The sequence below is a fragment of the Oryzias melastigma genome, linkage group LG1 (genome assembly GCF_002922805.2).
Source record: "Oryzias melastigma strain HK-1 linkage group LG1, ASM292280v2, whole genome shotgun sequence".
NCBI classification, from domain to species: domain Eukaryota; kingdom Metazoa; phylum Chordata; class Actinopteri; order Beloniformes; family Adrianichthyidae; genus Oryzias; species Oryzias melastigma.
The window spans coordinates 13122271-13134227 of NC_050512.1; the positions used below are offsets into that span (position 1 = coordinate 13122271).

An 11957-nucleotide genomic window follows, 5' to 3' on the forward strand; every position below is an offset into this window, starting at 1 on the left:
CAATAATAAGAAAAGCACTTTGATTGGGCTCGTACTACCCTGGTGTAATGTGATGTAATAAAGCCACAACAACACTTGTGTTTGATACTTTGAATGTAAGCGTACTGGTATGCTGCAGGGATGCAACAATCAATTTTCCTCACCATTTAGTTCAATAGTGTAACAAATATATAGTTTAGTTTTAAACTAAAAATTTTTGCTTCCCCACCAAATTTTACATCACAATACTGCGATTCTGTTTGTATATTTATTCACTAAATACACATCCTGTTTAGGTTTGTCTGCTGTTAACACGGAGCTAAACTATCTTTAAAACATTTATTCCCCTAACAGAATGATGGACTGAAGGCACAGTCGTGTCATTAAACATGCAGTCTGGAATAGACTGATTTACATGGTCCTCTAGCGGTCATTCAAATAAAGAACTTCTTTGTGTTTAATTGTTTCATCAGTTTAAAACTGTTTCCTAAACTTGTGTATTTGTATTGATTATTTTTTATTTAATAAACATAAAACTTGAACAATTTACTTATTATAACATCAGTCAAATGTATTAAGAGAACATCAGTGATTTCAAGTGCTCAACGCTTGAGTAGTTGATTCAGATACAGTCAAAGAATAAAATGATCAGGGGAGATTGGTCATTTTTAAAAATAATTCCCATCAAATTAAAAAGAAGGGAGAAAATTACATTTGAAATATGATTTTAATAAACAAAGCTTTTATTTCAGATATCCCGCTTTAATGAAACTTAAAGTGGGAAAGAAAATATAGAAATGTAGAGTTCAAACAAACCTTGATTAGATGGGAAATACATTTCCCCTAAAATGTTCATTTTAATCTGATGAAATCCAGTTTTTCATACTAAGCTACAAAATGTTTTGTTCTAAATACATGGATTGTGTTTGCTGTTTTTAGAAATCAAAGTAAAACATTGTTACCTCAAAGGATTAGTTAAGCTTTTAATTTGAAAAACTTGTTTTTTTACTTGAATTAATTTGCTTTTTTAGTTGCTACTGAGAAATAATATTCCACAATCTGATACATGATCAAAAATACTTCATCTGGATTTTTATGTCCAAAATTATGTTTAGCTTCTTTAGCTCTGTCTGCTGATATATTAAAAAAGTCATTATTTGCTAAAGATATACTTTACATTTTTGAATATAAAGCACAATAGTTGACTGGGCTAAAAGTTTAGTTTTTGCAGATGCTGTATTCAAGTTGTCTCATTGTTTTTTCTGTTCCTCACAGGGCCAGGACTTTCCTTTGCACATGCCTGTGGGTAATGGAAACTTGGGCCAGGAGGTGGGAGCTGTGGACAGACTGACCTCTGGTGCACCAACACTACCCATGCTCCCCGCCTCGGACCTCAGCGCACAAATGCCTTCTGACACCGCTTGTAGCTGTGAAGCCTGCAACGAGAGACGGTCAGTCCGGAGTTCTTTGATGGAACAAAACCTACACGCACCTAAAATAAGATTCTCCTGCCGTGTGTTGATCTGGAATCTTGTGGATTGGTGAAAAAACGCAGGGAAATCTCAGTGGAGTCGGAGAGGGAGTCGCAGCAGCTGCAGAACCACTGGTCGGAAGTCCGATATCTGGTGCGCTGCATCTACCGTCAGACGGGAACACCACTCGCAGATGACCACGACCAGCCACTAGAGAGAGACAAAGAAGGCACGAAAGAACTCGTGGACAGGTAATGTCACCAGTGGAACAGCTCTTTTTATACAACCAAGTCAAGTTTTCTAAGAAACCAAGTGACAAATCAGACCTTCTATCTGTCACTCAATGACAGAAGAAGAGCCATCAGATGTTTTGTGATGTCAGAATTTCTCATTGTCTTTTTTTCTTCTGTGGTTTCTTTTCCCTGCTTTAGACTGTGTTTAAAAGACCCATATCAGCTCTACCAGCGGTTGGAGCAGCAGGCTCGAGAGTATGTCTTAGAGGTGAAGATGAGGCTACTGAAGCACCTTTCCACAGGTTCTAAATCTGCAGGACTGTCTGGGGCCATGGTTGCAGCTCAGGGTCCTCAAGCCCACCAGTTCATCTCACTGCTGCTAGAAGAATACAACGCCCTTTGCCAAGCTGCACGAACCATCAGCAGCTTCCTGCTCACCCTGGTTAGTTTAGCTGTTTGTTTTAAGCTAACACATACTCATTTTTAACCCTAAAACTTAATATTTTTTCTCTACCTCAGGAGAATGAGCATCTCCAGAAATTTCAGGTGACATGGGAGCTGCACAACAAGCACCTTTTTGAGAATCTAGTGTTTTCTGAACCAGTCTTACACAGCAGTTTACCCGCGCTCATTGCACAGCTGAAGTAAGACAATATTTCCATTCATGAGTCTTCCTTTTTTATACTATATTCTTTGATGTTTATTTCACACACCTGTAGTTTAACTTCTAAACCCCTTTATTTTCCAGACATGGTACAGCCTCCCACGATTCATACAACGAAGACACGTATCGGACCTTGTTAGACAACTACGACCAGCTGCAGCACGAGATGTCCTCTGTGGTTGCAGAATGGCAGGAATGTGAAAAGCGGATTGATGATTATGTAGATCAACAGGTATCGACTATTGGTTTGAAATGACTAAAACTAATGTTTCGGTGAATACTAGTGTAGTTACTGTGTGTGTCTTTTGCAGCTGCTTTTCAAGGTGGACGGTCAGAGTGTCTCCAACCAAAGAACAGAGCCACACAAGTCTTTGATCAGCAAAAATGTGAGTGTTTAATGCTTCGTCTGGACATTTCTTACCTCACTTTCTGTTTGAAGTTTTTTAAAGACTGTATTGATTCATGTCTAGACTTTGAAGTCAAAGCAGCGAATATTAAAGGAAGACTGGGAGTTCTTCAAGCATCGGAGGTCTACAGAGGAGCAGGTACAATTCAGGAGTATCTTACAACAAAATAGATTTGGGGTTGCTTTCACAATGAGCTGTTTGGTTCCCACCACTTTGTTTTCTCAGTTTGGTTAGAAAACATGTTTACTTTTAAGTGAATAAAAAAGTGTTGTTTGAGTGTAAAAAACAAACAAGCAGGAATGAAAATGAAAAGCTCCAAGTGAGACGAGCTGATTTTCTTCTTTATAGTTATAAACAAACAGCTGTTTGACTGTGTTTATCCTGGTGATCTGATCTCTGTGTGAAAGCAAACCCAACGATGGTTGACTTTTATTTTTCTGGTAAAAGTACTGGAGTTTTGTAATGTTTGCCTTTTTCTTCAGTCACTCAACAGTAAGAGGCCAGCAGACAGTAACTTCACAGACACAATGAGGATGCTGTCATCTCGTCTTAATATTCCAGACTGTCCTAACTGTAACTACAGGAGGAGGTAGGTGTCCTCACTCACAGTTGAGTTTTTGGTCATCCTTAGTTATGTGTTTCAAAGTCATCATCCAGCTGTAGGTTGACCTTTCTGTTTTTTTTGTGATTTATTGACCTTTTAGGAGGAACAGCAAACTTTTTTAGGATAAACCAAAATATTTAAACAAAAAGAAATGTTTTAATGATTTCCAAATTACATTTTTTTGTTTTCAGTTTTTGCAGATCGTCATAATGTCATACTAGTGCAACAGACCATATAGAAGTTATATAGCCCTCTTGCATGTGTTATCACAGCACCTGTGTGAACGCCCTCTCTGCCATTTTGGGAGTCAAACTGTGGGAGTTGGAGAACCTCACTGTCGATCTGTTGTTTTCTCCACTCCACTGTCTCCCATTGATCAGTTCCGTTTGGTTTGTCGGCAAGACAGTTTAAGTCCTGCGAGGTCTATCACAGATCAGAAGTGACGTTGGTAATGATAGTTTGTTATCCACATGGTTTGAATGAGGATAATGGAGACTGACAGACAGAAACAAATGGCTCATTGAGGCTTTGCAGGAACCTGTGATGTTGTACATTCACTGCAATTCTGGTGTGTTCCCATAGATGGTGCACTACAAATACATTGATATTCTGTTATATATTGTTATTCTTCATTCATGTACTGTTTGAAGATTTGTTTTTTTCTGATGTTCATGTGCGTTTTCTGAGTTGGGGAGTCATTTTTCTTGATCATTCCAGAAAATAACTTTTAGTTTAATAACGCAGCATTTCTCCAAGTTTGCATTTTTCTCTGAGGGACATCCACTGATTGGTGCAATTGTTACAAAAAACAGAACAGAAGTCACAGTTTTGAAATAAAAGCTTCATGATCTTCTGTTTTTGTCCAGATTCAATGTTATTTCTTTATCTTATGAGGTGACTTGCCAAAACATGGCACACATCTGCTCCTGATCTGGCCCTTATGTTGAGTTTTAGAACCCTTTGTGGCCTATAAGTCAAAAAGTTTGCCCACCTCTCGTCTAATAGTCTAAAATTATTAGATTATGCAGGAGTTCAGAATAAAACCTTAATTTTGTTGTTTCTGGAATAGAGATAATCCTATAAACATTACTTCTTCAAAACTTTGTTTTAAATGTAATTAAGGAGATTTAACAAATATGTATAACTTATTTCTGGAATGATGAACATTATTGTATCAATGCACAACATGCAGGTATGCAACATTAAGATGATTGCAGCATCACTTTATTGTCTGTGGTTTTTCTGTGACTAGGTGCACGTGTGATGACTGCAGTCTCTCCCACATCCTAACATGTGGCATCATGGACTCTCCCATATCTGAAGATCTGCACATTAAGCTTCCCTTGAAAGGGGAGCCCCCCCGAAACTACCTGGCCGAGGTGCACCCCCCCAGCCTTTCCTCTGAAAGTTCAGCATCAGGCTCCAACTCCAGCTCTCCCATCACCATCCAGCAGCATCCGAGGCTCATTCTGCCTGAAGGAGATGCCAGCACTTTGTAAGCTGTCACATCACCACCCTAGTCGGCTTTAGAATAGCTAAAACCTCTTTACTAACGGCTCCATGTTTGTTCATTTGATTTGTGACAGCATTAGCGACGATGACGAAGTGCCTCCATTGTCTAGTAAGTTTGGGGACATTTACCCCGTGGGCAGTTATGAGGGTAACGGCATGGTTACAGCTGCTGTGAACGGCCTTAAAACCATCAACGGGGACGGCCAGAGCATGGCGCTAAAGGCAGTGGTGAGTGGCAAAAATGGTCCGAGACTGGCTGTGAATTTCCCCTGCTGAGTTTCTGGATGATTAGACCCACGTTACATTCATTGTGAGCAGTTTACTGGTAGTTTGAGGAAGCACAGCTTATTTTTAATTCCCTTTTTTTTTTTTCCCCTTAACTTTGGTATGACAGTCGCCACACATTACCTGCAGCAGCAGCTCTTCAGAGGGTGACGAGGAGGAAACGAACTGTGAAGCTCGAGAGGAACCCCCAGGGCAGCAGGAAGAACATTGCTCTGGAAAAACTGACAGCTCTCCTCTGTCTTACAACCATCAACAGGTATCATACAATCAAGAACTATCCTTGTTTTAGTTTCTCTGAAGATTCAAAATGAATACAATTCAAATATTGTCAGATTTGTTTCTTTTATTACTAAAAAAATATATATTAAGCTGAGAAGTCCAAATGAAAACTTTGGAAACTAGTTATATTAGTGTAAATTTCAAAAGTTACCATCTTTATTCATGTCAATACTACATAAAATATATAATCTAATCTTTAAAAAACCCACTATGATCATTTCTTGATCTATTTTAAAAGCTTTCCCAGTAATTTCTTTCTTATAATTAAGCCACCTTTATCCAAATTAAAAAAAATAAATAAATAAATTCTTGGACATAGTTTCTGCAGAGCGGCAGTAGCTTGTTGGAAATTTACCTTTTAGTTGTGGGATTGTTGGTGCTGAGCAACCCCGCCCCCCCTCCCATTGCTGAGAGTTCTGTTTACTTGCTATCTTACTAGCTTACAGCCCCTCATATCCCCAGCCTAACATTACCAGTACAACCAAAATGGTGAGCAATATTGGAGCTATCCAGTTTGGTCATAATTAATTTAGTCGTCTACAAGTGGATGCATCGGAATGGAGCAGAGCAGAGAGCTTGTGTCCCACCTAGTATATTTTCTATGTAACAAAACAATCTTTTTTTAAACTTAATTTTTTTCTGATTTCACAACAATTTGAAAAAAGAAATACTCAGAAATGCAATTTTTAACTTAATTTTCCCTTTAAATGTCCTCCATCAGGAGAAAAATGCCACAAAAACACGTTAAAAACAGTTTTCATCAGAGTGGGTCTTAAAGGTTATTTAGAAAACCACACCCTTCTAAATAACATGTATAACCCCCATCAGGTAGAAGAGATACAGCATGCCTGTGAGTGTCACGTGTGCAACCAGGACCCCAGCGCCTCCCCCCTGGGCTCTGCCTCATGTTTGCCCCCCAGCAGACTCCATGCAATCCCTCCACCTGCCGTCGGACACCAATTCTTTACAGATGGCAAGACCGCGCCAGCACACCCCGCCCTCCACCTTTACCCACACATTCACGGCCACATGCCCTTGCACAACTTCTCCCGGCCCCTAATTCACCCCACACTGTATCCCCCCAGTCCACCTCTCACACACACTAAGGTGAGTGTCACTGTCTGTGCACAATAAGTTTTTTTTTTTTTTTTTTCTTTCATCATGTTGTGGAAGTTTTTTCTTCACACAAAAACCAAATTGTGACTTTTTTTGTTGAAGCCTCTGCCTCCCAACCCTTCATCAAATCACGCATCCAAGCAGCCCCCCTTCAGCACGTCGTTACCAGAGCACGTCTACCAGAACTGCTTCAGTGGCTCCGGCGGGACAGGCGACTGGAACAGCTCACTTCAGTGCCTGTCTCTCAAGTTTGAGAATCTGTGGGATGCTGCTGTGATGAAGAGCTGGAATCCATCTACGCTGCTGCCCGAATGTTTGCAAGGTGAGCTGCCTGCCGAAACAAAACTGGCGCCACTCCTTTGTTTATGCTTCAGTTTCTTCCACCACCAACAGGCGACATGCTTGGGCAACCCCACACCGACGCACCCCTCCCCTCCACATCATGTGTTGGCCCCCAGGGAGAGCACCTCTCACTGCCCACGCCGTTACCCCCTTCTTCCTCATCCTTTTCTTCGTCCCTCTCGTCCTCCTCCTCGTCATCGTCCTCCTCGTCTTCGTCATCGTCCTGCTCCTCTTCAGACGCCAAAGAGCCGAAGAAGACTGCCGCCAAGAAGAAGTGTCTCTACAATTTCCAGGATGCCTTCATGGAAACCAACAGAGTAGTAATGGCTACTTCTGCTGCCACGTCGTCCGTGTCCTGCACTGCCACCACTGTCCAGTCAAGTAATAACCCACCCATCCACCTAGCATCTAAAAGAACCAACTCTATAGGTAATATAGGAAGTAGTAATACTGCTTGGGTTTGTACGGATAAAGTGTATTAACATGGAAAATCCTTTAAAAACCTGAGCTGTTCTCTTCAAGAATGACAGATTATCAAATTTAGGCCAATATGTTTTTATTTTAGCTCAAATTTGTTCTGAAAATGAAAATTGCTACTTTTAAAGAAATATATCCGTTATCACCAGTTGCTGCAGTAAAATTTGGCCACCATTATCATTCTAATAATAATAATTTGATGCTATTGTTTTGTCAAAATGGGAAATGGATCTTGATGTCAATTGCAGAACAAAGCGGTTAATAATTTAAAGGAAATTAAACAGCACTTTCAATGTAGGTACTTTCTAAAAGGTCCTCTTTTTGCCTGCTGAACCTAGACTGGGAGCGTCTCAAACGAGACATGGTAGTGTTTATAATTCTCTTACTGCTGGTCGGTGATCGCTTAAAAATATGAATCTTTAAAAAACCTTTTAAATGTTACAATCAAGATTCAGGAAATGTGATAAAACTGGGGAAGTTTCTGCAAAGAAACAAGTTTCACATTTGTGTTGTACTCTGTAAATAAATGTAAAATATAAGCTTCAAAAGATCTAAATGCTGCCGTTTTTGTCTTCTACAGATGACGTATTTCACAGTTTGGGTAAAGAGGACCACAGGCAACTCCCCCCAGCCTCTCCCAGAAATGGGTCGGCAGGACTGACCTCTCTTCCTCCTCTCTCCGGCCCCTCCTTACCTCCAGCACCCACCGCACACCTCCCCACCATGGGCCTGCAGCCTTTCCCGAAGATGGCCGCTCCAGACTTTGTGGAGCCCGGTCAGGACCTGTGCCACCCACCTACAGAGGCTGCTGCACCCTCAGTGGATGGCTCTGTCAGCGCTGCTCCCAGTATCTGCAGGTACCAAGCAGACCCAGGGTGCCAATACGTTCTTGAGAAGTCTTTTAGTTTGGGAGTTTGCTTTTATCTTGTGTGTGAGAGTGAGGCAAAAAGATGAATTCTCACTAGTTGAAAGATCACTTTAAACACTGTTTGTCTTTTCTCAGTGATCCTGACTGTGAGGGTCATCGCTGTGAAGGAAACGGCTCCTACGAGCACCGGCCGTATGATGGAGAGGAGAGTCAGGATGAAGACAGCTGCTCTGAGCACAGTTCATCCACCTCCACCTCCACCAACCAGAAGGAGGGAAAGTACTGTGACTGCTGCTACTGCGAATTCTTCGGACACGGAGGGGTAAAACTTGCTCTATTACCTTATTATCCTCACTATAAGGTGCACTTAAAAACCTTATTTAAAAAAAAAAAAAAAAGACAGTTCTTCTTATAAACTAGAACACTTTTATATATTGATTTTTGTATTGATTTGATTTTTACAGCCACCAGCCGCTCCGACTAGTCGTAACTATGCAGAGATGAGGGAGAAGCTACGCTTGCGTCTAACCAAGCGTAAGGAGGAGCAGCCCAAGCGGGAAGAGCAGCAGCCACCAATAGAAAGAGATGTGGGGGTGGAAGACCACAGGCGGGTGGAGGACCTGTTGCAGTTCATCAACAGTGCTGATAGTAAACCTGCTTCCAGTTCAAAGGCAGCCAAAAGGGCACGGCATAAACAAAAGAAGGTATCTTGACCACATTTAACTCCCCATTACCACTTTAAATGAGCTGAAAACAGCTGTGAAACAGACTTCTTAACTCTAATTTCTTTTTGTTTGTGTCTAAGATGGAGGAAAAGGCTCGTTTGGAAGCAGAGGCCCGTGAGAGGGAGGAGCAACAGCTGCTGGAGGAGCAGCGGCGGCGGCAGGAAGAGGAAGAGGCGGCACTTCAAAAAGAACTGCTACGGCTGCAGGAGCTGCAGCAGCACCGCGCTGCCAAGAAGAAAAAGAAAGACAAAGCAAAGGAAAACACTGCTCCTCCTCCACCCAACAACCCCCAACCCCTCAAACAGACGGCTCAGAATGTCCTAGATAACCTCCAGAACGGAAAGTCTCAGCTGCTCAAAACTCTTATACGTCTCCCAGACCAGAAGGAACCCAGATTAGACCCCTTATCCCAACCCAACATGCAGCACAACCCAAAACGGCCCATCGAAAAAGGCCTTTCCAATGAGTCCAACTTTCCCAAGTCCACAGTTTCCTTCCACAACGGAACACCCTCTCTTGAAATGAGCTGTAAAATGAAGGTCAAGCAAGCTTTGAAAGCACCTCCTTGTGAGGCGGCTTTAAAGAGAGCCTCAGAGTTTCCCAAGTCCTACGATGAGACGGCAAAGTTAGAAAATGGCATAGCCACAACGGCGGACACCAAAGCGAAGCGAATCAGGCCCACCGAGACTCTCGCGCCACTTCCAAGCATTCAAGCTCACAAGGAGGAAAAAAGCAACAGGAGTACCAGTGGAAAAAGGCAGCAACAACAATCCCTAACAAAGGAGTGCAGGGCAAGTCCCCCAGTATCAAACCCTTCACCTTCTCCCCCTCCAGCCTCTCACTCAGAGCAGAACGGCAAGCCCTCCAATGCAGAGTCACCGCAGCCCAAGGGAAAGGCTAAGAAAAGCAAGAAGAAAAAGGGAGACAAGATGAATAGCTCAATAGGTTGGTATGATTGACATCCATTGATCAGTGTACTATGGCATTCAAGTTGCACTTCTTGTTAAGGAATTCAGAGAAAATAATTCTAACCTTGATACTGGCTAAGCAGGCCTCGTCACATCCTCTGCCTTACTGCTCTCCTGGGTATTTTTGGTAAACCTACAGAGTGCTTATACTGCACAAGCAATGAGGAACTGGTTTAGATTCAGGAAATATTTTCCAAAATTGACAGTTTTAACCATTGACGTGAGCCATGGTTGAGTGATTAAGTTCATGAAATTCCATCAAGTGAAATCCAACTTCTGTGTTTTTTTTTCTTTCAAGACGATGTATTCTTGCCCAAAGACATTGACCTGGACAGCACTGAAATGGACGAAACGGAGAGGGAGGTGGAGTATTTTAAACGGTGTGTAGAACAAACCTTCGCTCTATTCTCATGGCACATTCTGCTTTTCAAATACTCCTTGATGATTGGTTCAGGAAAGTCCTACAAAACAACAGAAATTGAGTGCAGCAGATGCACTGAGAGATAACGCCTATGATGCATTTTCTGTTTCAGGTTTTGCTTGGACTCTGCCCGGCAGACGCGTCAAAGACTCTCCATCAACTGGTCCAACTTCAGTTTGAAGAAAGCTACATTTGCTGCGCATTGAGGGTGTTCCTTACATCAGGGCTCACATCAGTACCTTAAATGCTATACAGACTCATTCATCCCTGTTCCTTTACCTCCTACTTGTTGTCCCAGAACTCTTGCTCCTGCTCCGCTCAAACACCCACGCTGCCTTGCTTTGTTCTTCTCCCTATGTGGTTATAACACAGATCCACTGGACTGAGCCACGTGCAAAAAGTGAAATGACACGAAAAAGAATCACAAAATCCTTCTTTAAACCTGATCAAATTCCCTTGCGTGCTTGTGTGCTTTTAGTCTAATTTGAGCTCTTGACTCAGAAAAAAGCCATTGTCTGAAAGAATTCTCATCTTTGTTCAAAAGATGCTTACTGTGTCTGGATTAATTCCTTCTGGGTAAAAAAAAAAGAAAAGAGATAAAAAAAAATAAATATGGAAACTGCAAAAAATTAAAAGAATATATTGAATTAAAAGATTTATTTGAGATATTGTGGCTTACTATCCCGTCGTTCTTAGCACAACATCTGATCCACACAATTTACAAGGGAATCCCATACCTTCCCAACACCCGTCACCAACACCCTGCACCCCGTTTCAGAAAAGGGAGGAAGCCCCAGATACTTGACAATGTTGTTTGGTTTTAAGCTGTTGAACAAACTGTTGAGTAAAAGTGCATCAGTTATGGTTTTTTTTCTTTATTTTTCATCTGTAGCCGGCTTGTATCAGAATCCTTTCAGAATGAAATTGAAAGCAACTATACTTACACCGTCAGTCTGTTATAGAGTGTATATTGTATTAACACTGAAGCCAAACTGGCTACTTTTAACATATTGTTAAGTAATATTAAATCTTGTCTTTCTTTTTTGAAAGATGGAATAGTATGGCAGGAATTATGTGTCTTTGTGTTAAATCCTATTTTTTTTCTATATGCAGAAAGAAAAATGTCAAAAGGCATTTACGCTTTCTAAGAAATATACATTTAAAGCAATAGTTCACTATGTGCTTTATTTATTTTTTCTCTATCAAACAGAATTTTTGAAAAAGATTCAAATAAGATGGAGAGTGACTCTTTCACCAAACATTAAGCATTTGTCTTCAGGTTAGCTTTAGCAACTCTTTGGCCTGGTGGCTAACGGTGCCTTCACATAGATTTATCCACTTACACTGACATTTTTCATACTAATTCATAAAGTAAACCCTAAATTTATCCACTATACATGAATAAAAATGATCATTTGCATTGATTAAACCAGGTATTTTCTTTGTTTGATGACTAGGATAGTCATCATTAGCATATAGCTAATTGATCTTGCCAACCTTGGTTATGGATATGTCTGAATTCCTTTGAAGACTGTTGGGAAATTTCTAGGGCATTGGACTTTGATTCAGACAGCCCTACAAAATGGCGAGTGACCTATGTAGTGC

At 41.2% G+C, this 11957-nt stretch overlaps 1 protein-coding gene across 3 annotated transcripts in view; it reads left to right on the forward strand.

Moving 5' to 3' along the window:
- Positions 1 to 11413, forward strand: part of fam193a (family with sequence similarity 193 member A) — an 18239-nt gene extending 6826 nt beyond the window's left edge. The window contains exons 4-23 of one of the 3 annotated variants that reach the window (XM_024259422.2): positions 1255 to 1430; positions 1535 to 1702; positions 1883 to 2126; positions 2204 to 2328; positions 2433 to 2580; positions 2660 to 2734; positions 2819 to 2893; positions 3238 to 3344; positions 4612 to 4854; positions 4946 to 5099; positions 5266 to 5412; positions 6264 to 6542; positions 6654 to 6873; positions 6945 to 7274; positions 7951 to 8227; positions 8374 to 8560; positions 8703 to 8942; positions 9044 to 9908; positions 10230 to 10311; positions 10465 to 11413. In XM_024259422.2, coding sequence (XP_024115190.1) covers positions 1255 to 1430; positions 1535 to 1702; positions 1883 to 2126; positions 2204 to 2328; positions 2433 to 2580; positions 2660 to 2734; positions 2819 to 2893; positions 3238 to 3344; positions 4612 to 4854; positions 4946 to 5099; positions 5266 to 5412; positions 6264 to 6542; positions 6654 to 6873; positions 6945 to 7274; positions 7951 to 8227; positions 8374 to 8560; positions 8703 to 8942; positions 9044 to 9908; positions 10230 to 10311; positions 10465 to 10558 — 4236 coding nt within the window. In that variant the 3' untranslated portion in view covers positions 10559 to 11413. Of the gene's footprint in view, positions 1 to 1254; positions 1431 to 1534; positions 1703 to 1882; positions 2127 to 2203; positions 2329 to 2432; positions 2581 to 2659; positions 2735 to 2818; positions 2894 to 3237; positions 3345 to 4611; positions 4855 to 4945; positions 5100 to 5265; positions 5413 to 6263; positions 6543 to 6653; positions 6874 to 6944; positions 7323 to 7950; positions 8228 to 8373; positions 8561 to 8702; positions 8943 to 9043; positions 9909 to 10229; positions 10312 to 10464 lie in introns of all 3 variants that reach the window. The other 2 variants (XM_024259421.2, XM_024259423.2) reach the window with 2 other exon arrangements.
- The last annotated feature ends 544 nt before the right edge of the window (positions 11414 to 11957 follow it).